Genomic DNA, 23,107 nt, shown 5'->3' with positions numbered 1-23,107 from the left:
ATCTTGCTGGGTTATTACAATTAATGGCTAAATTAATGTTTGGCCATGTAAACTGATATTTCCTACTGACACACTACAGCAAAAGATAAACAACTGGCTTAAAACCATAGAAATATACTCACTCAAAAGTGGCATTTAGTTCGGAGTCACCCTACACTCTTCTATAAATGAGTTTTGTCTTTCGAGGAATGACTTTGCTACTACTTGCATTTACAGTCCTTCTGACAAATGTAACACATCCTGGAGCCTTAAATTAGTTTCATCTGCTGTTTAAATCTTAATCAGCCACTTTCACCCAGTGATGCCAATTACTGATGCCAGATAGCATTTTCATTCTTTCCAATCCATTTATCTCATTTATTCACAGTGGTTTTAAGTGTAGAGACAGGCTCGTTTAAGATGATTTCTGAGGTTCAGATTCAGAGAACTGATGTTTCCACACCACAGTATGTCTGAGGGAATTCCACAAAAAAAAAAAAAAAAAAAGAGACTTTGGCCACAGGAAGTAAAATGTAAATTAAGCAAATCAGAGATCAACCACCAGTTCCATAGAAATATTACTTTTGTCTTATAACTTATTACTTCATAAGTCACTTATACATCATATTGCATTGAAGTTGAATATTTTATCCTTGAATCCTTAACTTTGATGTTTTGAGTGCCATGCATTGCTGTTTGAGCTAAAGAAACACCATACAGTGCCATAAAGATATTACCAAAAGTGCCCATTGTATGGAAGCCCAGGTTTGAATGGAAGGAAAAATCATGATTAGGACTTAGAATTATAAGATAAAAAGTTACAATTTATATATTATAATCATGACTTAGGCATTATTCTGATTTACCAAAGCATTTTTTTTAAATATGTTGCAGAAATGGACTTCTTTACATCAATGGTATACTTTTAATAACACAACAAACATGTTGGCCATTAGTTATTAGATATAAAAACCACACCCACTAACATGTTTAATGTTCTAAAAGGATAAATATGATATGCGATAGTGATGCAAATTTCAGTTTGCTGAGTCATAGTTCACCTCAACTAGTTTCTAGTTTGTTGGGTGGCTTGCGACCATGGCAACATTCAATAAACACTTATGTCTTGTGCATCATAGTGAATTCAGGTTGATTGGGACACTTTTTCCAATGGCAAATGTAAATATATATATAAAAAGATGTTTAAACAAGTAAAACTTTGAATTAAAAATAAATAAATAAAGTTTAAGAATAAAAGCTGTCATTTAAAAGCTTGCTGGCTAAAAAGCATCCATAAAATTGTCAATTTAGATCACTTTATTTTTCATATTTTAGTGCTCTGCAATGGAGAAGGGACAGGGATATATTTGGAAGAGTGAGAGATTGGGAAACATCCCTTTATAAGTCAGACTCAAACCTATATCACTCACATGGGCACCAAGACTTCAATGTGCCAAGCATGTATGCAACTGCTGAACTGCTGAATGCATTTTGCAGACACTTTTATCCAAATAATCTACATTGCATTCAAGGTACACATTTTATCAGTTTATGCCTTCCTTGAGAATCAAACCCACAACCTTAAAACTGTTAACGCTCCACTGTTTGAGCTACAGGAACTCCCAGACTTATAGGAGAAACAGTTCCTGAAACTTGCACTGTACTGCACTGTATGCACAATCCATACCACAGTATATACTATGCACAATTTCATTTAAATCAATGGTTTTAAGATTTCTGAGGTTCAGATTCAGAGAACTGATGTTTGTTGCTACACCACAGTATTTTTGAAGGGGAATTCAACTGAAAAAAACGATGTGGCCACAGGCAGTAAGTTGAAGCTTAAGAAACTTTACATCACCACAAATTAACCACCAATGCAAAGTAATGCATATGGGATCAAATGTTTATAGTGATAATTTAGCAATTGATTCATAGAATGTTTTTCAGTATGCATTTGCAGCACCAAACACACACAGCTACATATGCATATGCCTACATATGCATATGCCAACATATGCACTTTCTCACATGTAAACAAACACTTGTGGTCAAAAATGCATATGCAACATATGCAGACTCATGCAGGTACATATGTGCACACATGCATTATTAAAAACAAACAAAAATGGAAAACAGATAGCCATTGGATATAGTTGTTGGAAATAAACCCAGCTGATAACGACTGATAAGAAGTTTCGATTTCACACAAAACAAAAAATTATATCTGATAATGAACAAACTTTCGGTTTGCTATTGACTCATTGGGAGCGCATGTCAACAAACCCCCAACCCAGTTTCTAACAGTCTGAAAAGCCGAAAACCATGGCTTTTCTCGAAAGGCCACTGTGACCTTGTGAATTGTTTGAGTTGCTCCTGGGGTATGGGATTAGTGACGTGACGTCACTTGAGAGCATCTCATCTTTGATAGGAAACCTTCATAGAAAAGTAGCCCACAGAAACCCCAAACCCCAAGCGCATCCACTGCCGCCTTCATACCGTTGCTCTTTTTTGGTTGTGCATCTATATAAACCCCCGGCCACTTTCCGATCATCAACACTCACCTGCTGACTAGCATCAGTTCACAACCTCTTGTTTAAAGTCACTTGAAACACGAACACAAGGAATGGATTCTTGGCTCAACATGATGCTGATGTGTGGACTTCTGTTAATAGCATCTCTTCAGACAACCAACTCGCTCAGATTTAGACGGTCCGAGAAGATCCATTCACTTGAGACAAATATCTCCCATCTGCAAACATATTATGTAAGTGATATCTACTGTCATGAACTTCTGCAGCGGGTTTGAAAGCAATTCAGTTTGCGTATGCAAGATGAATCACTTATAATCCTATTCATATCTGTATGCTATAGTTAGGTCTTGCAGCTAATATTAGCAAGAAGAGACATATTGCGCAATAAACTTTGTGACACTTTGATCTTAGATTTGGGGTTAAGATTCACAAGATGCACATTCATTCATAACATCGCTGTTTTATGCTCACTTTCTTTAGAAAACACGTGGCACAGAATGGGTTGCAAAGTCTGTTTTTGCTTCTTATCTGGACAAGCTGAATGTAAGTTTTAAGGCTAAAATATGAAAATGCTATTGAATGATATATATGCCTCTGTATATTTCATGCTAATGATATTTGTTTCTCTTAGTCCATGGCTTCCTGCACTTGTCAGACGCTGTTGCTTGAAAGAATGCTGAACATCTATGAAGATATGTTCGAAGACATGAAGGAGAAGTCTGATACGAAAGATGTGCAAAATAGTCTAGGATATGTAATGAGTAAGGTGAACAACCTGAGACACAATTACAGTACAGAACTTGAAGTATGGAGACAGCTTCAGAACATGAACAGAACATTGAACACTGAGGTAAACATAAAGAGAAAGTCCTGTCTTCATTGTGAAAAGTGTACATTTTTAGTTGTTGAATTGCTGTTTATGATATAATATGATATCAAGCAATGTGATATCTAATATATGATATGATATCTAATACATATGTTTGTTCTCCCTCAGGTGAAAAATGAAACAATCCAAAAAGGAGCATTGAATGACTTTCTTATGGTGTTTAAACGAGCAGAAAAACACCACGGAAAAGATCCAAAAGTCCCGTCTTTCATTTAGTATACATGTGCTTTGTTATTGTATTGGCCTATTTATTTATAAATTATGTGGAAATAATTATTTATTTTTTACTTTATAATGTACTATACTACATCATCCATAACTTAAAATCTAACTTATTCTCATCGCAAGTGTGTTTGCATCATTTACAGTGTACAGAAATGGGGAATCATGATTTCTAACTGGATTTGCTTAAAATATTTTGTGAGCTTCACTGGCTAAATGGTTAATAACAATAAAAATTATTTTGCATTCAATTACGGCTCGGCTTGTTCAATAACAAACTTTACAATGTACGTTTAAATGACATTACACTCAAACGCACACAAAATACAAAAATATTCAAATAAAGGCTGGAATACACTGCATGGTTTTAGCACAGATTTTTGGCCGATTTGCTGTCTAAAAGTAGTTGAGGCTGGTTGCTGAAAGTCAGAGCCAGTCTGTAAATATTGGTCAGTTCAGAGAAAATTATGTAGCGCATGTAGGAGGATATCAAACATGTTTGATATTTTGAGCTGGTTTTAGACCATTTTATTATTATTTTCATTTGTTATGCTACACCCAGGGGCGTAGCACCAAATGTTGGGCCCCGGTCACAGAACCAAGAGGTGGGCCCCTCACAACACCAATATATATCAATATATCTTTGTGGGGCCCCCCCTTCGCCAAGGGCCCCTGTTACTCAGTTCCACTATTACCCCCTGTCTGACGCCCCTGGCACCTAGCAATGTTTCTACATGTTATTGGGTTTGGAATGACTCAAAAGTCTGGTAGTGTGTGATCTGATTTGTTTAGTGTATGAACAATCAGCAAGTGTATGATACCTAGTGTTTCAGATTTTAAAAGTCATGTAGGCTATAATGTATTCCATCCTCAAGTACTTGACACATTAAGGGGTGAATGTCATTCAAACAAGGTCTAAACTGTGAAAGAAAATTGTATTTGATTGTTTGAACCAGAACCACAGACAAGTGTTCCTGTAGCTTAAAGGGGTGGTTCATGATTTTGGACATCGGACCTCATTTCCAAGTTAGCCTGGGTGTTATTTATCAGTGGAGACAGTTTTCAACATTTTTCATCCAGTCCTTCCAGTTGCATAGTTCGCCGGTGCTAGGCTAGCGCGAGTCAACGGTATCTGCTAGCCTGCCATTAAAAACTGTTTTACCCACTCCACAGTACACCAAAAGAAAATAAATTATAACGCCAGACTATCGATGTCTGTTGAGAGAATAATGTTCGAAATCAAACTACTCTTGCTACTCAATGATCGCATTACATTTACAGGAACTAGTTTCTCAGCAGCGGCGGAATTTTACTTTGCTCCGGTTAGTAGTACTGCACTTACTTGCACACTTGCGTACTTGCGTGATTGTCATGTTCTATCGGCTGCCTAGGCAACTTAATATCACTCTGCCGCTACTGTAGACTGTGCTAATAAATACAGGGAACAAAGTATAACTGTTTTTAATGGCAGGCTAGCAGATACTGTTGACTCGCGCTAGCCTAGCACCGGCGAACTATGCAACTGGAAGGACTGGATGAAAAATGTTGAAAACTGTCTCCACTGATAAATAACACCCAGGCTAACTTGGAAATGAGGTCCGATGTCCAAAATCCTGAACCACCCCTTTAAACAGTAGAGCATGGCCTATAGCACAGGAGCGTCAAAACCTGGACTGTTCCTCAATACCAAGTCCCGGAGGGCTACTATCCTGAGGAGTTTAGATCCAACCTTAATTAAACACACCTGAATCAGCTGATCAAAGTCTTCAGACTGACTAGAAACAGATAAGCTGTGTTCGAAATCCCCCAATACCCTCATTCACTCTTCCCTACATTACTAATTTACATTAACATTACTAATATAGTCCACTTTTTCTTTTTTTTCAATTCAATTCCACTTGATGGAGTGAATGAAAACGAGCAAGCAAATTCGGACACTGAGTGCGCCGGAAGGGCTGCTGCTTTTGCATAGTTTGTGCTTGCTGTTTAATAAATATTTGAAACTTAGCAAACTGGTGGATCCAGTAGTAATGAAAATATATTTCTTTAACTCTGTCATGGGAAACTAGCATGTATAAACCTTAATAAATCTTATTTACCTGTATGATATTACACTGTACCCACATTGAATCCACTGCGGGTGCTATCTTCTGGCGAGATGCGGGAATTCATTCGGCATGACCTTCACAGTGCACGGGTGTTCTCTAGCCGTTGAGTGTACATCAGTTGTACACTCGTTGTTGCGGTGCATTATGGGATTGAATGAGTGCAATGGTACGGACACCACTATGGCTGTCCTCTCAAATAGGCCTAGTGCCCAATTTAAAGGTATAGGGTATTTATTGGGAGATACAAGGGTCCGTGTCTCTACCATAGGATAAAGCGTAATGGCTAACTTAGATCATGTGTGCCTTGATAACCCATCCCATTACAGCCTTGACGTCACTGAACGTCATTCAGAGTTGTGTGACAGTCAATCACTGTTTGTGGAGACCATAGAAAGGAATGAGAAGTGCCATAAACGTAATCATACCTGTTGTGCAGGACTTTTTTTATTTTATAAAAAAGCATTTTTTTCGGTGTAAACTCTAAAAATAGTTCAATCCAAAACTAATGTTTAAGAGCAAACATGGTAACACTTTACAATATGGATGCACTTATATGCATTAATTCATGCTTAACTAATGCACAGATAATTGTGTTAATGTGTGACTCGAATGGGTCGAAGCCATGTATCATAACCTCCAGTTGTCTGCTTTAATGAATCATTAGCTAATGATTTACAAAGGTATAATTATGTAATGACTACTTGTTGAGGCACATGACTATTAACTAATTGTTAAGTATTATGTTAATTTGGTTTTGACATCCACACTAAGCCATGGATTTTAATTTCCAGCCCTCTACAACTGGGATTCCACTGTGCCAGATGAACTGTCGCATCCAGTACCTTGTTGTTCATGACAAAGGAATTTGTCGGTTTAAGCTTGAGGTCTAGGATTTAGAGGTGGAGCACTGAGAACATGTGGCCAGGCACTGCTATTTCACAACTCTAGACCAGACAAAGACAATAGAACCCATTATAATCAGTGATACTACACTGCAAGCGGCGTGACACAACACAACAAAACCACAAACTGATACCACATTCTATTTCGGACGCACTCCAAGCTCTTGTGCTACTTCTGTTGTGAAGGACAAATAGACTTGCAATGGTCTGTCATGTCGTGTAGACAGCTGGTCGCGTTTGTTCAGCGTAGTGAAGCCTCTCCTCCATTCACATCCATTAAAAAAAACTGTGATCTCCTTCCCTGCGTACTGTAGTGTTAGCAGACATTACACTTGCCGGAGTGGCTTTGCTTTCCAGGTAAGTGTGCTGGAGCTGGTTGGAGCTAAACTTGGCCCTCCATGAGCTGGATTGGACACCCCTGCACTAGCATAACTAAGGTCATGGGTTTGATCCCCAGGGAATGCATAGTGATGAAGTAATGAAATGTATGTTGTTTTATATAACCCTCAAGTCTTTTCTATGTAATTCCATTATTGAATATTTGGTTACAGCCTCATATGTCAACAGATGTTTAAAACATCCTTAGTGATGGATCACTTTAGTCTCCTGCTGCATCTTAAGTCCTTGTCAAATGGAAAATTTTCACACACACAAAAAAAACACATCTTAAAGGACACATTTTGAATGATAAGAATTTATCTTTGATAAACCATCCAACCACCACCACTACAATTAATTATCCTATTGGTTTACACTCAGAATCCCAGTAAATCTTCAAAATGAGGTGATTGAATATATTTGGCAAAATATGTTGTTGTTGTTTTTTGCTGATGATTAACAACAATGAAATCGTACAAAAATGACAAGTAAGCGGTTCTTAGAAGGAATATCCTTTTAGGTTTCCACGTGGTCTCTATGATGTATAATGAGGAGTCTGGGGTAACACCTCTCTACAACCACAGCCGCGGAAAATCAACCACGCCTATGACGCTGTACAGGAAAATTAGACATACCTCCGACATTGAGGTCCGGAGTGTCTGAGTGACGGCTTATAGGAGTTCATGTCACACTTTTCCTACTTTTTATGACGTACATGTACATGCGGGATTTTCTATTATTCACGTTTTTGGTTTAACCATAACGAAATTGTTTGGAGGAGCTTAATCATGACAAAAATCTGCAATTCTGCAATCTGAAATTAAGCCAAGTCAAGACACGCTTCTTCAGATTTCAGATGGCCTTCCTAGATACATATTCTTACCTAGATGTACCATCACCTCAACTGACCTACTAAGAAAGTAGCTTCCTCTTTGCGTAACCGTACCTGTCTCACACTACTCATCACTTTTGAGTCTGTCTTCCTCTTGTTCTCTTTTTCTGTCACTCTCTCTCTCTTTCTCTGCGTGTAAAGGCTGAGCTGATGAAGTGTTAAAACCTCAAACGCTGGTTGCATCTCCTTATGAGCAACAGCGCAACTCAGTTCTTCTGACACCAGAAAGCCAAAAAGGTCCTTCTTTATCTATATAATCTCTTTTCATCATCTGGATGTGGCAGGTCACATGTGTGATTCTGAAGAACTTCTAGTGAATGTTTCAGCCCACTTTTGTTAATTTTTCCACCAGCTGCATCTAAAAGAGATAAAGCATCAAGGTTAATCACTCTTATATTTATAACATCAAAAGTCTCATTTAACTAAAATAACATAAACTTGTGATTTCCTAGCTGTCAGATTGCACAGAAGAGCTGTGTGAAAAGTGTATTGCATGCCAATGCTTGTAGAAGTTGAAAATGGAATAAGAGGAGAAAATTATGCAAGTGGGTATAAGTTCAAAAGCTGCTAAATTTGGTGCAAGGCCATTATTCTAAACCCTAGGATAAGAAAAAGCTACTACTTCCTTCCCTACTGGCAGTAATTAATGCACACGCATCATTGGAGTGGCCATACCTGCATTGACGTTTAGGCCCAGGAGGCCCGAACACCTTACTGAATCACCAAAAAGATTCCAGACCACAAAACCACCAACAGCCCCGCCCAGTGGCATCCACGGGATTCCAGCTGAGAAGATGAGTGGTGGGCTCAATGGTGCAAAACAGTATCATGGTGCATTGTGATTTATAGGAAACTTCGGCTGTAAAAGCCACACAACTTCACACCTAGATCACAGCTCGCTCGCTCGCTTGCTCTCACACATAACTATAAATACCCCATTCACTTGAACAGATGCATTCAGACCATCACCAGGACACGAGAACAGTCGGGTGTCGCTCAACGGTGTCAAAGGCAATTTCAACTTTTAAAAGATAGGAATACAAGTCAAACTTCAGCGAACACCTGAAACTAACAAGGACTATGATTGCGCAACACATGATGGCCTTTGTCTGGGGAGTATGTTTGATGACTTTGGGATGGATGACATATGCCGAGGCCAGCGTCCCGGAGAACCTGGACAAGAACATTGATGAGCTGAAAGCGTACTATGTAAGTAGACCGCTTCGAATTTCCTTCATATGTCACATCATAGGCAGGAAGTGAAAAAAAAAGAGTTCAAAAAGTTAACTAATAGGGATAGATAAAGGTGTACTGTTCCAGGATACGGCCTGCAAGATATTCAAAGATGGGCCGCAAACAGTTTTGAATAAGCTGGCTTTACAAACTAGTCAAGTTTTACTGAAATTGGATGGTTAAGAGGTAGTATAATACAAACCAGGAAGTATAGTCTACCATCCATTGAGACTGAAACTCCTACATATGGGCCTTTCTTGCATGGTGGAAAATGTCTGGTCTGTAGGTTGAGTTTGGGTTTCAGATGCTAATAATAATAGACACATTCATCTGATTAAGTGAGAAGAGATAAGAGTTCAAAATGACTTCTGAAGTCTAAAACAGTAACCAATATAAACGATGACCTTTTCATTTCTTCCAGATAAAAGATGACCGTGAGATACACAACGCACACCCTATCTTCCTGCGGGTCCTGAAAGACTTAAAGGTGAATCTTGAGGTAAATAGCCTCTTTCAAAAAGGCAGAATTGCTTGGTATTTGCACCTTTGTGATCTAAAATATCGAAAAGATACCAGTGTAGCCTTTCTAAACCAAAGGGTATATTGTTTTGATACATCCTGTATGGGATATCCTGTGTTGACTGCACATTGTGCTCATGTGTGTTGTTTTTGTGTGGCAGGAAAGTGAACAGAATCTACTGATGAGCATCATTATGGACACATACAGTAGGATATTCACTCGCATGCAGAACGAGAGCCTGGATGAATCTACAAAGGAAAGACTGGCACATGTTCAAGAGCATCTGAAAAAACTGCAAGAAAACTACTTCCCAGGCAAAAGTGCAGAGCTCAAGACATATGCAGAAACCCTATGGGCGATTAAGGTGAGATGACAGTTTCAGATTCTGTGAAACCTAACTTGACACCAGGAAGCACTGAACATCAAAACTTCAGAGCTATATATAGATATATAAAAGTATGCTTTTTCATATCTTATCAATTTTACTGGCCCTAAACGAACTGGTCATAAAACAATAACAGATATAAAGTAATATTTAAATGTTTTATATATATATTGTTCCTTGAAATCTTACCATCAACTGGTGGGTAAATTTTGGGACAATACTCACCAAAGCAGATTTTTACTTCCATTTGTATTCATTTTGGACCATGAGCATTGGGACAATCAAGAAAATCTGCACAAAATTAGCACAGCTAAAAAGTGGCAGGAATATTTGCCTCATATTGCCACTACATTTTATCCATCACATTTGAAACATTTAATATTTCGCTATATTTATTATATATTTCGTAATCAAGGTTCTTGGGCCAGGCTTTTTGAAACTACGTTTTCCATTACAATGCACACTAAATTTGCTAGATACTGCTTGATAAAATTAAAAAAACATACAAATTAGAGTGTAAATTTCACTGCCATTGCCATTGCCATTGATGCCTGCCATTATAAAGACATATCACTGATTAAATGCTTTGCAATTGCAGGAAAATGACCCGATCGTCCAGCGCAAAGCCTTGTTTGAGCTCAAGCGTGTCTACAGAGAAGCAACACAGATGAGAAACCTGAAGAATAAAGACCGCAGGAGACGACAGGCCAAAAGCATCAAGAGGCAGAAGTCTTAGTAGATCTTGATCATTATTTAAAGAATGGTGGAAAATCAGTGTTATTATTTATTCTATTTATAAAGCTTATGTTGTGCACACATTGTGCGCAAGAGATAATTGTTCAAAAACTGACAGTATTTATTTGTTCTTATTTATTTGAAAAAATCACTGTAAACTACTTGCTAGTTGCATAGCAAAAGTTGTAAGGTCTATGACTAAATAAAATATTTGTTTTTAATAATGCTTGTGCTGATTTAATTGACTTCATAAGATATGCCAGTCTACATGCCAAGACATGTTTCTATTTGACACAGTAATGTCTCCTGTCCTTCCACAGGATTTGAAACTCTTTGTCATCAGTTTCATTGATTGAAATTTGACTTAGCCCACACGTCTCTGAATGTCACATTACAGACTAAAGTGCCACTAAAAGCTAAATAAATCATGACTTCATCATCATATTACACGTTTGAACACCAAAGTCGACACATATAGGGAAGCCCTGAGGAAAAGGACACTTATGTCGCACTTAAAGATGTGAGAATGTCATTGTATGAGATACAAATATCAAACCAAGTGCCATTTTTAAAGACAGCAGACCATTCACACTTTTCAAGCAAAAAACACACAAAAAAAAAGAAAAACTTGACATTCATTGGTTAAAATTGATTAGATAAGGGAAGTAAATTTTGAGAAAATAATCATTTTTTTGCAGAATACCTTTTAAGACTAATCCGCTCGTGGTAATGTTAACATAGCACACTCTCTTCCTTCATTATTTTATTTCTATTTAAAAGACTGTCAAGTGACCTACCTGCGTGTGAAATATAATACTACTCTTATACAAAACTTACGGGAATTCCAGGCCAAAAAAAAAAGAAAAAAAGTCATTAAACAGGTTTGGCCCCATCTGTTTATGTAAGCAAAGCTTGTCGTTCACATTGCAACTACACACCACAAACAATTAATTCATTTAAGGTTTCATTATGTATTGTTTGCCTGCCAGGAAAATAGAGCCCTTATCTTGTCAAGTGGGTGGGGAAAGTGGCCGGTCTTTGTAAATTTTGCGGACACTGTTCAAGTTAACAATTAGCATGTGACACAGTGAATTTTCATGCTGCTTCCAGCTGGCTTATACTATTTATGGTTTGGTGCTGGTCTAACTGCTGGACAGCATAACCATGCACTTCACCTGCAAAACTTGAAGCTGGTCAACCAGCATGGTCTTTTTTTTTTTTAAAGCAAGTTGACCAGTTATGCTATTTAAGCTTAAATGCTGGGTGATGATATCAGCACCTTACACTGAGGACCATCTTTCACTATAGAAGAAATGATGATGCAAGTGTTATTTCTCAGCAATGGGGTTTTAACTGTTTGTGATGCATTAACCACAAACCGGCAGAATGAGAGTATAGATAACAGTCATACTCACACTTGAACAGCATCCATGATTTACTGCTGTCAAGAGATGTCATTTGCACTTTGCACAGAAAACCTCATGGATCTAAGCATGATAAAAATGTTTTGCCTTTTGCTTTAAGAGTCATGAAACTACCCATTTCAGCACATGCCAGCTCTCACCACAGTTTCGAAAAACGCTGCAGACAGCACTGTCTGCGGTCCAGCCAGTTTATTTCACTTTAATGAGGTTAACAGTATCAAAGGTTCTCACAGATGCACAAAACAAAATGCACTACTAAATATTATACAATGTCATTTTCATTTCCTTTTTAAAGTAATGGACAAATAAATGCACACTCATTTGCATGCATCTGTATAGCAGCAATATATATGATTGTTTTCATGGTGCTTAAATATAAAGGTGTTGCATAGCTTCCCCACAGTGCTATACGGCAACAGACTTTCCAAAATGTCTGAGCAACAGGGTAAATTTCGAGGTTTATGCTGACGGGTTCTATTTCAAAAGCAACTCATATGCACAATCTTTATTCACATATGAGTTGCTTTAATCACCCCCCCCCCACACACACACATTTTGTTGTGTTGCAGCCTTTTGCTAAACTGCTTTAAAGGGATAGTTCACTTTGAAATAAATTTTTGGTATGTTTTAGCTTACCTCAAGGGCATCCAAGATGTAGGTGTCTTTTTTTCAGCAGTAGTTTCAATTTTTATATTTTTAGGTCAAACCGTTCTTGTCTGTCAGTCATAATGCAGGTCTATGGTCACGGTCTCAAAACACATGCACTGAGTCCAAATTAAAACAATTCCCCGTCGTCCAAATTAAACAATTCCCCATCGTAAGTACACATTGATGGCCTAAGACACGAAACGAGCGGTTTGTGTGAGAAAACGAACAGTATTTATATCGTTTTTACCACTTATACGCAGCCATGTCGAAGTGATCTGATCTGACGTGTACGCAGACTGGTGCATAGATATATACACTAGATGTCGCCTTAAAGACATTCGTTCAATGAACTGCCGTAGACAAGGCGACATCTAGTGTATATATGTCTATGCACCAGTCTGCGCACACGTCAGATCAGAGCACTTCGACATGGCTGCGTATAAGTGGTAAAAACGATATAAATACTGTTCGTTTTCTCACACAAACCGCTCGTTTCGTGTCTTAGGCCATCAATGTGTACTTACGATGGGGAATTGTTTAATTTGGACGACGGGGAATTGTTTTAATTTGGACTCTGTGCATGTGTTTTGAGACCGTGACCATAGACCTGCATTATTTGACTGACAGACAAGAACGGTTTGACCTAAAAAGATAAAAATTGAAACTACTGCGGAAAAAAAGACACCTACATCTTGGATGTCCTTGAGGTAAGCTAAAACATACCAAAAATTAATTTCAAAGTGAACTATCCCTTTAAATTGTGTTAACTTTGCAAATGCATTAAAAATTAAAAACTGAAATGAATACATTGTATAAGTATTGGTACCCTTTTCTGGGACACTTGAAACTTAGCTTAGGCCAATTTTGCTTGGATCAACTTTGAGAAGTTCCTACACTTCAATTAAACCTGTGGAAAATTCAATTGAATAGGTATGATTTAGAAAAGTCACACCGCTCAATAAAAGGTCTAATAGCTTCTTCTTTATCTTTAATAGCTGAATATGCATATCAGAGCAAAAACCAAGCCATGAAGTCAAAATAACTGCCTGTAGTGTCAGGGTTCTGCCCTGGCAGCGTTGTCTGTGTTGTCTCTGTTTAATGTATCTATGTTTATGTTGTGCTTAAACACATGGCTGTGTCTTTGTTTGTGTTTGCCATGTGCTCCTCTGTCCCTTCCTCCTTGTTTCCCGTTACCACGCCCCCTTGTTTAGTTGAGTCCTTGTTTGAGTGTTAGCACCTGTCTCCTCGTTAAGTCCTTGTTTGTCTGAGTGTGCTCACCTGTTCCTCATGTTCTTTGCTCCCTTTATATGTTTGCTCTTTCCCTCTTGTGTTTGCCAGTTTGTTAAATGTTGTACCTCAGAGTATTACTGTGTCTCAGTATCGTTCCTCTTAAATCGTTAGTGTTTTGTTGTAGAAGTTTGTTAGTGCTCTGGTTACTGCCATTGGCTCTGTCTTGTTTCCCTGTTCCAGTTCTGTCCAAGTCCTGTCCAGCAAGCAGTCCTGTTCTGAGCCTGAGATACCTGAGCGCCAAGCTGTAAGAAGTTCCTGTCTGGCTTTAGCTGGTTACCTCTGGTCTCACTCTGTTCTGCCATATCTACACTCCAGCCTACGGACACCTCATTACATCTGCTGCTCTGCTGTTGTCATTGTCTCATCTCTACCTATTGTTTGGATTGCTACCTTCTCCCACCTCGTCGTGTCATCTGTTTGTCAATAAAGCTGTTAATTGTCATCCTGCATTTGAGTCCTCCTTCACAGATCCTTAACATGTAGAGCTCATTGACAGGATTGTGTCAAGACACAGAACTAGGAAAGACTACGAAAAAAAAATGCTGCATTGAAGGTTCATGGAAGCAAGTATCCTCCATAATCCTTAATGGAAGAAGTTTGGAACTCTTCCTAGAGCGGGCCTCCTGGCCCAACTGAACAATGGAGAAGACCTTGGTTAGAGAATCAAGAAGCTGATTGTCACTCTATGTGAGGTCCTTGATCATATATGGAGATGGACAAATTTACAGAAGGACAAACATCACTGCAACACTCCACTGATCCAGGCTTTATGGCAGTGTGGCCAGACTCAAGCCTCTCCTCAGTGAAGACTCACGAAAACCCACTTGGAATTTGCACAAAAAAAAGCACCTAAAGGACTCTCTCTGACTGTGAGAAACAAGATTTTCTGGTCTGATGAACCTCAGTTCCAAGCATCATGGAGGAAACCAAGCACTGCTTTTCACCTGCACAATACCCTCCCAACATTAAAGTGTGGTGGTAGCAGCATCATGCTCTGGGGGTGTTTTTCAGCGACAGGGACTGGGGCGCTCGTCAGGGTCGAAGGAAAGCTCAATGCAGCAAAATATAGAGATAGCCTTAATAGGTTCAACTTCCAACAGGAGAATGACCCTAAGAGTAAAAAAATGGAGTGGCTTATGAACAACTCTGTGAATGTCCTTGAGCTCGGACTTGAACCCAATCGAACAGCTCTGGAGAAACATGAAAATGTCTGTCCACCAATGGTCCCCATCCAACCTGACAGGAAAAGAATGGCAAAAAAATGCAGATGTGCAAAGCTTGTCATATACCCCAAAATACTTGAAGCTGTAAAGTACTAAGTACTGTAAGAGTTTAGGGTAGAAATACTTATGCAATATACTTTTTTCTCTCTCTCGTTTTTCTTGTTTAATACATTTGCAAAGTTGTCACAGTGTTATTTTTTAAAGTAGTGTGAAATAATGTGTTATAAATGGAGTTTGTAACTGGGGTGTCAACATAAACCTAGAAACTGACTCGTAATTTTTTTTGCCTGTTGCCGTATAGCACTGAAGCTATGCAACACCTTTATATTGTAGCACCATGTAGGCAAACACGTGCAACCCTTGTGTCTATATATTAATTCATAGTGTCTGCAGCATGTTAAAGTCATTGGAGCAAGGTATGTTGTTATGGGAAAAAGGAGGCCACGCCACCGGCCTCGCGCCGTTCTCCCACGGCCCTCGTCCTCGTCCTGCTCGCCACAGTCATTTGACCGAGAAGACAGGAAAAAATAGAAATATGATCCTGTAAAGAAGGCTTTTGTGGCTTTCAGTCCATGTGTGTTAACTCTGAGGTCATGTATATGCTAGTGTACGATACTTGTAAATATTGACTAAAGATTGATTGAATAGACATTTCAAATTGACAGTCTTTCTCTTGCAGAAACTGACCAAACAATATTGATGACTCATCCTGCACTACTCAGAGTTTTGTCCAATCAAATGAATGAAAATGAAAATTATATATACATATATATATAAACAGCAAATCATGGTTTATGGCTGGGATGTAACTTAACCCAGTGAGCCTTGATTTATGATGTGTGTACATAAAGGAGAAGTTGAGATTCCTTTCATTTTTAAGCTGCTCAAACTGCTTCCTGTTTACATCTACCTACATTTCAAAGAAACAGGGTAAACGCTGATGAAGTGAGGATAAGACAAACACAATTTCTCTGGAAATCCCCCCTTCCCCTCCCCTCCCCTCCCCCCCTCCCCTCTCCAACCCTAACCCTATATTCCTTTGTCTTCTCTCATTTAATATATGCTGAGTGCATGACAGCAGAAGTTGGAAATTCCTTGGGTGTGGGGATTGCACGCCACATCTTACAGTGTGTTGCTTTTTGGAAATTCATTTTTAAGGGCAAGTAGACATAATCGAAAGTTTAGTTGGAATTTGCTGTGTTAACCGAAGAAATAAGACTTAAATAAATAAAATAATATTTATTTAATTTGTCCACTAACAAGTTGACCTACTTGTATCACTGGAGAATTCATTCTGAAACATTTCCATTATAATTTAATTTGCGAAAACATTTAAAATTATGTATTGTGTTTCTTACATTTACGTAGTGGAAATGTTGCTGATTTTTAAAATAAAATAGCTGACGTCTTTGTCTTCCCAAGGCTAATTTCATAGCTAGCAATTTTTATCCCTAAATAGAGTTAAATCATTTGAAAAGATGCAATATTTAAAATGTTCACAAGTGATCTTTACCTTGATTTTTCATTGTTTTTTATGTCACATCTCATATTTCATCTCAAGCTTTGAGTTTAATTACCAAGTACACTAACTTTTAAAAACTTTATTAGTGGCTAAATTGTTGGTTGTGAGACAGATTCCAAGACAGATTCAACTGAACCATCGTATAACAACAAGAGAAAGTCTGTTGAAATAAAATGAAGTTATTACATGACAAAGTAATAACCAAAGCCTCGTTTGACCTCAAAAACAAAAAAGATTGAGATGAGATGTTGGAAAGTGGCCTAGATTTCAATTCCCCCTAAGTTTCCGTTGGTGACCCCTTATCTCCTTATCAGATGATCAGTCATCTTGTTCCATTTCTGTTCAGAGTGATTGTTAGTCTAGCCTTAGCATCTCAAACATGCAAATTCAATATTAAATTATTTCTAATTTTGTGTAAGTATCATTATTATGGTGCCATTTATGTTGGCAATGAACTTTCCTTGACCAAGACTGTGGTTTGCGTAGAGATTTAGAATCTGGGACATCCTCGAGCCGCATAAATGTCATGACCTCGTTATAGAGTTGTATTACAATTTTGTGGTGACTTTCTTTTATTTAAGCTCCCTCGAAAATCATGAAGCTGTCAGAAAACCTTGCATTCTGCAGTGACAATCTAAGCCCAGACATGATCCCCACTGGATACATAACCCAACATGGATTACGTTACGGTTCGGCAGTCTGACATCATCGTTTGATCTGAACGGGTAAGGTAGAAAAGCAGGAAAGGACAACGCTGACGTCACCAGGAAACTAGAATAAATAGAAAGGTGAGGACCAGAGCGAAGGCAAAAGAAGGAACAACAGAATGAGACAGGTGTATCAACAGGACCTCCATTCAGAAACATTCATTTAGTCATTTGGGGACAGAATATGGCTAGTGCTTTGCAATATTTTGTTCCGATCCTAATTCTTGGCATTCCGATACACGAATGCACGATATTCCAAAATGAAAACTGCATCAAAGAGGGACCTTGTTTTGATCTGATCATAGTGGAGAAAATAGCCGAGCAAGTCAGCAAAGAGGTGGTGAGTACTCTGATCCTACTATAAGTCTTGTGTTAGAACTCAAATTGCCAAATAACTGCATGCACATGATGAAATCAGTACAAAGCGAGAATGAAATGGCCATGGAAATAATCTTGCGTGACAACAAAGGGCTGCAACTAGATAAGAAAAGTCAGGTGTTCATGTGAAGAATCAGTTTACTAACAAGTTTTTTTGAAAATGCCCTGGAGCCTTTGAATCTTTCAATATATAATGTTTTTTTTTTAAAATGCCCTGGAGCCTTTGAATCTTTCAATATATAATGGTTTGAATGATCCTCTTAGGTATCTGCAGAAGGTGAGAAGATCCTCCTGAAGCACGAATCCTTTGACAAAATACGGAAAAGGGTAAGAGGCATATTATAAGTTATCGTATATCATACTCTCATATTCAGTGGTGCATAAATCCAGTTACTGAATGAAAAAATCGTTACAAAAGTAATATGAATGTAATGAAATTAATCTGGGGCCGTGTTATGAGGTGGGGCTCAATCAGGTCCTATATGATACACAATTGGGCCTTAACCCATAAAAGAAGCCCAACCCATTCAAATGTTGTCCCAGGCCCCATGAATTTGAGCAACAATCTTGATAAACCTATAAAAAACGGATTTTTATGTCATATGTCACATATTTCAGTCTTTTAGCTTCACAATATATGACTTAATTCCAATACGTGGAAACTTTTATCTGTATACTATCATGCCATCTACAATTCTGGTGGCATCCGGTTTCACACATTTCATGTGAACTGAGCTGTATCTTTTTCATTCATCAGAAAAATCTTCACAGCTGTGTCCTGCTGGAAATCATCGACCTATTTCAAAAGGTTCTCGTTGAGACAGAGAAGACGTCATCTGTCCATCTCAAAGATGGCATTGACTACCATCGCGAGCTTATACACGTTTTGGATCAACTCAGAAGCTGTGTTTATAAGGTTAGCACATTCTGTTTTCAGAATAGATATTAAACCATGTCATGTTACATCACTGTGCCTTTGAGTGATTATATCACATAGCTATATCTTAAAGGGAAAATATAAAGAGTATTAAAAAAATGGGTAATGGGTAACAGCAGTTAACTAGCAGAACTTCACCAGCTTTGACGTTCATTCTTGCCTCATGCTGGCCATCAGGGTTAGCAATATAGCATTTTACCTCATTACGAACCAATATGTTGTTTTAGCTTCTAAACAAAGTCCATTTCTTAACCCTCTACTGCATGAATTTTGATGACACATGATAAAAATTATTTCACATCATTTCCTGGCTCATTTGGGAACATTTTATTGATTTATTGAAAAATTTCCCTCCCCCAACCCCCCCACCCCAAAATATTTTTTTGTTGCCTGAGGGCAACGTTATGCAACAATGGTAAAGAATCATAGAGAAAATGATCATTATACAATTCTCAGAGAGCAATACAAAAATAAAAAAATTTATTAAAAAATGTCAAGAAATCATTTAAGTAAAAAGGGAAAAACACTTAAATAACTCTGACTGGCAATCCAATGGACGAGTCTGGGTTTGGCAGGAAAACGGTACTTGCCTGACTGCATTGTGCCAAGTGTAAAGTTTTGTAGAGGGGGGATTATGGTGTGGGGTTGTTTGGTGGAGGGGGGATTATGGTGTGGGGTTGTTTGGTGGAGGGGGGATTATGGTGTGGGGTTGTTTTTCAGGGGTTGGGCTTTGCCCCTTAGGTCCAGTGAAAGGAACTCCTAATGCTTTAGCATTCCAAGACAATTTGGACAATTTCATGCTCCCAACTTTGTGGGAACAGTTTGTAGATGGCCCCTTTCTGTTCTAACATGACTGTGGATGCTGCACATTAGTGTCACTTTGGTGACTTTGGGTGTTCCTGTGCACCCAGGAACCCTACATCTTCCCTACTTGTAACACATTATTTGCCATTGTGAGGTATTGTCCAAGACATCCTTGAAAAGTACCCCTTATCGCATAACGTTGCCCTGAGGCAACAAAAAGAAAAACTGAATTTGTGAACATGCAAAATAAAAAGAAATTCACAAAACCTGCCAAAAGGCTTCTCTACACCTTCATACACACACACATATTTTTTATGTACAGTTCATGTCATTTTAAATATGATTACTAAAGCAAATAATCTTGCTTTCATCTCACACCATGTGCTCCTGTGACCATGTGTCAGAAAAGGACGTCCCGCCTTCAAATGGTGCTTGATAGTGACTCCCAAACCTTATTGGACTGTTCTTTGATACTTTTTCAAACATTCTAATTGGTTGCAATCATTTAAAGAAAAATGTACTGAACACAGGGCTTAAGAAAACTTTCCGTTGCCTGGGGGCAACGCTATGCAGTAGAGGGTTAAGCTTATGGTATTCACTTAGGCCGCACTGAACAACTGACTAATTTCTTTACTCCCTCTTCCTTGTTTCAGATCAAATGTATTAAGCTAAATGAAAAGGCTGCAACTTCATCCATAAAGGTAAATATTCTTGTACATATTTTAAATAAATATATATTATTTATTATTATAATTAGTAAATAATGGCCAATTTTACTCAGAAGGAATTTAAACACACTTCTTCTTCTATACAGATTCCGGAGAAAAAAATGAAAGCAAAACAGCTTGCTATCTTACAGCTACAAAAACTGAAGAATGCCAATGAAAGGGTAAGTATTGAACTATTGAAAGACTGATTAAACTTGTCCGTGTGTGTGTATGTGTGTTATAAACTCTATCTTCACAACTTGCAGCTCAGTGATGTGCATATCCAGGAGAGGGTCATGGATGAGCTAAAAACCCTCCATCTCTACATGCGGGGAAAAGGCTTCCGGAAAAATACGAATGATATGGAGAGGCATAGCGTTCCATGAATTGCAGCCAACAATGTGTTATGTAACATCTCTGCCCAATCACTTTAAGACGTGACAGTTTAAGCAGGGATGGAATAACAAGCTATCTCTTCTAAATGAGACCACATTTTTCTGACCTTTTGTTTCTAATATGGAATTTTAGTTGTTAATGCTTTTAGTGCAAATATCTTTTTTGCTTTTTTTTAAGTAATGAGTATTTAAACATTATATGCATATTGCTTACGTACTTTCGGTGAAAGATTGAGTGTACTGCAGTAAACGCAGGTGACCATTTACATTTACATTTACATTTATGCATTTGGCAGACGCTTTTATCCAAAGTGACTTACTTTGCATTTCAAGGTACACATTTACATTCTTATCAGTTCTTCTAACCAAGTATAGATATTTTTGTTAATGAAAACACAAGATAAATGTTTTCCTTGTTTTCTATTCATTTGTCTGCTCAGTAAACCCTTTCCAACATCTATGTCCATGAATATGCTTAAGTGTGTTTGTATGTCTATCTATCTCATTTCCTTCTTTCTTTCAACTACAAGCTCTAACAGAACTGCAGTTTGTCTCCTGTGCATTTGGCACTCATGCACCTGTGACTGATGGCATGCATGCATAAACTCATGCAAGTTAAAAGCAAACCGTGTATGTGACACTCATTAGTGTGTGAAACACTTAGTGATGGTAAGATAGTGGTTATTTAACAAAATGTCAAACCCATAACCCATATTTAATGTAGTCTATGACATAAGCTAATGTCTTTTTTTTTAAATTGTTTTAGAATGAGGGCATGTCATGCAACCCTTTTCATGCTGGCATCTCAATTTTTTTTCTCAAGTTTTTCTCAATCGCTTTGGCAATTAAAAAAATATATATTCTTAACATTTTGCTTTTAACATTCTCTAAGCTGTAAGCTTAACTGTTTGCTTGGACTCTATTGCATGTCTGCAAAATGTAGTTACTCACCCAAACCATTTAATTCATGCTTCAAAACCTATTGTGTCAGTAAATTGGCCAATGCCACCAAAATAAAAAGTGTTTTTGTCTTTGTGTAAGCCACACTGGTTAAAATGTTCAAATGTTTTGGTAGCACATTATTTTACAGTCCTGTTCCCCGTGTACATATATGTGCATATTATAGTTATTACAATAACTTGGTAATAACTAGGTACTAACTCTGAACCTACCCCTAATCCTAACCTTAACCTATGTAGTTACCTTATATTAACCAGTACTTTAGGTACACTGTAAGTACACATACTGTAAAATAAAGTGGACTGATGTAAATATGTTTTATATACAAATTTCATGTGTAATACAAAAACGTCAGTTTTGTCTTACTGAATGCTTTTGTGTATCACTGAGCTTATTAGATACATATTTCAGCAGTAGTTAAAAATTTACTAGGAAAAGTCAATAAAGTGCTTGTGCTGCTATTGAGGTGGGATGCAGGTATGGTTAGGTACAGGTTTAGTGGTATGGGTAGGTTTATGGGTGGTTTCAGGGGTCAGGGAAGGGTCAACGGTGTCATTCTATATTTAAATACAGCTGTAATTACATGCAAGTATTTTATAAATGTAAGTACAATGTAAAAACGTATGTACATAATAAGTGGATTGTTTCAAATGATTAATTTACAGTAAATGTAAAATGGCTTAATGAAATAGGAATCACAATCTTCCCAATCAAGTTACATGTAAACTAAAAAACTCAGTTGCTTGTTCTTTTACATTCTATTATGTCTTCCCCTAAAACCACACATTCTGGCATATTGTATTGCTCTTCCATCATGACAAGGAACTGTGAATTTTCAGCCAAACACCCCCCAGAAGCCTTTTTTCCCTTGGTCGAACATTATTAAAGTTAGAGCTTATTTAGAGATATCAGCCGAATGGCTTAGTGCAGGCGCTAAGGGAACCTAGGTTGTATCTTGTAAATTACCCCACTAATAATGCCCAGAATTGTACCAAACTTATACAGTAGTACAAATAGGTTCTGTACTCATGAAACGAGGCATTGGAAAGTTTGTAAGTACATTAGGAGTTTATTTAAATAACACTTGCCTGATGGCTAATGCTACCGCTAACCCGATCGTCGAGGTCACTTCAGTAATTTGGGAAAAGCATGTAAAAGTCCTGGCAGAATATATCCCAGTATGTGTATCCCAGAATATATGCCAGTATATCCAACATTTTTTATAATTTTTTTCCGAAGTGTTGACAACTTAGTGTTAACTAATAATTGTTGCAAACTGGTACTACCAACAAAATATTAGTGCATTCCTGGAACTGGGCGTCGTTACTCTAGATC

General features: G+C 37.9%; 3 protein-coding genes across 4 annotated transcripts; all 3 read left to right on the top strand.

Moving 5' to 3' along the window:
- Window positions 1-1,314: 1,314 nt before the first annotated feature.
- On the top strand, window positions 1,315-4,335 carry ifng1r (interferon gamma related). The gene is made up of 4 exons (XM_082167137.1): window positions 1,315-2,746; window positions 2,994-3,056; window positions 3,145-3,363; window positions 3,511-4,335. Exons 1-4 carry the CDS (start codon window positions 2,606-2,608, stop codon window positions 3,616-3,618), a joined length of 531 nt encoding a protein of 176 aa, XP_082023263.1. The 5' UTR covers window positions 1,315-2,605; the 3' UTR covers window positions 3,619-4,335.
- A 4,255-nt stretch (window positions 4,336-8,590) lies between these two features.
- Window positions 8,591-11,001, top strand: ifng1 (interferon gamma 1). Of its 2 annotated transcripts, none has more exons than XM_082166173.1 (4): window positions 8,591-9,113; window positions 9,559-9,624; window positions 9,818-10,021; window positions 10,641-11,001. In XM_082166173.1, exons 1-4 carry the CDS (start codon window positions 8,985-8,987, stop codon window positions 10,776-10,778), a joined length of 537 nt encoding a protein of 178 aa, XP_082022299.1. In that variant the 5' UTR covers window positions 8,591-8,984; the 3' UTR covers window positions 10,779-11,001. The 2 variants fall into 2 exon arrangements, with proteins under 2 accessions (XP_082022299.1, XP_082022298.1); XM_082166172.1 differs by having other exon boundaries at window positions 8,671-9,113; window positions 9,559-9,636.
- A 6,493-nt stretch (window positions 11,002-17,494) lies between these two features.
- Window positions 17,495-21,852, top strand: LOC309496636 (uncharacterized protein). Its single transcript, XM_082166704.1, has 6 exons — window positions 17,495-17,931; window positions 18,234-18,296; window positions 18,727-18,885; window positions 20,364-20,411; window positions 20,525-20,599; window positions 20,684-21,852. The coding sequence occupies exons 1-6, from the start codon at window positions 17,776-17,778 to the stop codon at window positions 20,801-20,803; spliced, it is 621 nt and encodes a 206-aa protein (XP_082022830.1). The 5' UTR covers window positions 17,495-17,775; the 3' UTR covers window positions 20,804-21,852.
- The last annotated feature ends 1,255 nt before the right edge of the window (window positions 21,853-23,107 follow it).

This window comes from Leuciscus leuciscus (assembly GCF_965113295.1).
Source record: "Leuciscus leuciscus genome assembly, chromosome: 4".
Classification (NCBI taxonomy): domain Eukaryota; kingdom Metazoa; phylum Chordata; class Actinopteri; order Cypriniformes; family Leuciscidae; genus Leuciscus; species Leuciscus leuciscus.
Note: the sequence above shows the minus strand (reverse complement) of the source record. Positions and strands in the feature narration are given on the sequence as shown.

Excerpts from the sequence above, each read along its gene's own strand:
- ifng1r (XM_082167137.1), top strand. The coding sequence starts at position 2,606 with ATGGATTCTTGGCTCAACATGATGCTGATGTGTGGACTTCTGTTAATA. Across the intron at positions 2,747-2,993 it reads CCCATCTGCAAACATATTAT|AAAACACGTGGCACAGAATG; the intron begins GTAAGTGATATC and ends CACTTTCTTTAG. Across the intron at positions 3,057-3,144 it reads CTTATCTGGACAAGCTGAAT|TCCATGGCTTCCTGCACTTG; the intron begins GTAAGTTTTAAG and ends TGTTTCTCTTAG.
- LOC309496636 (XM_082166704.1), top strand. The coding sequence starts at position 17,776 with ATGGCTAGTGCTTTGCAATATTTTGTTCCGATCCTAATTCTTGGCATT. Across the intron at positions 17,932-18,233 it reads AGCAAGTCAGCAAAGAGGTG|GTATCTGCAGAAGGTGAGAA; the intron begins GTGAGTACTCTG and ends TGATCCTCTTAG. Across the intron at positions 20,600-20,683 it reads TGAAGAATGCCAATGAAAGG|CTCAGTGATGTGCATATCCA; the intron begins GTAAGTATTGAA and ends CACAACTTGCAG.
- ifng1 (XM_082166172.1), top strand. The coding sequence starts at position 8,985 with ATGATTGCGCAACACATGATGGCCTTTGTCTGGGGAGTATGTTTGATG. Across the intron at positions 9,114-9,558 it reads ATGAGCTGAAAGCGTACTAT|ATAAAAGATGACCGTGAGAT; the intron begins GTAAGTAGACCG and ends CATTTCTTCCAG. Across the intron at positions 10,022-10,640 it reads AAACCCTATGGGCGATTAAG|GAAAATGACCCGATCGTCCA; the intron begins GTGAGATGACAG and ends TTGCAATTGCAG.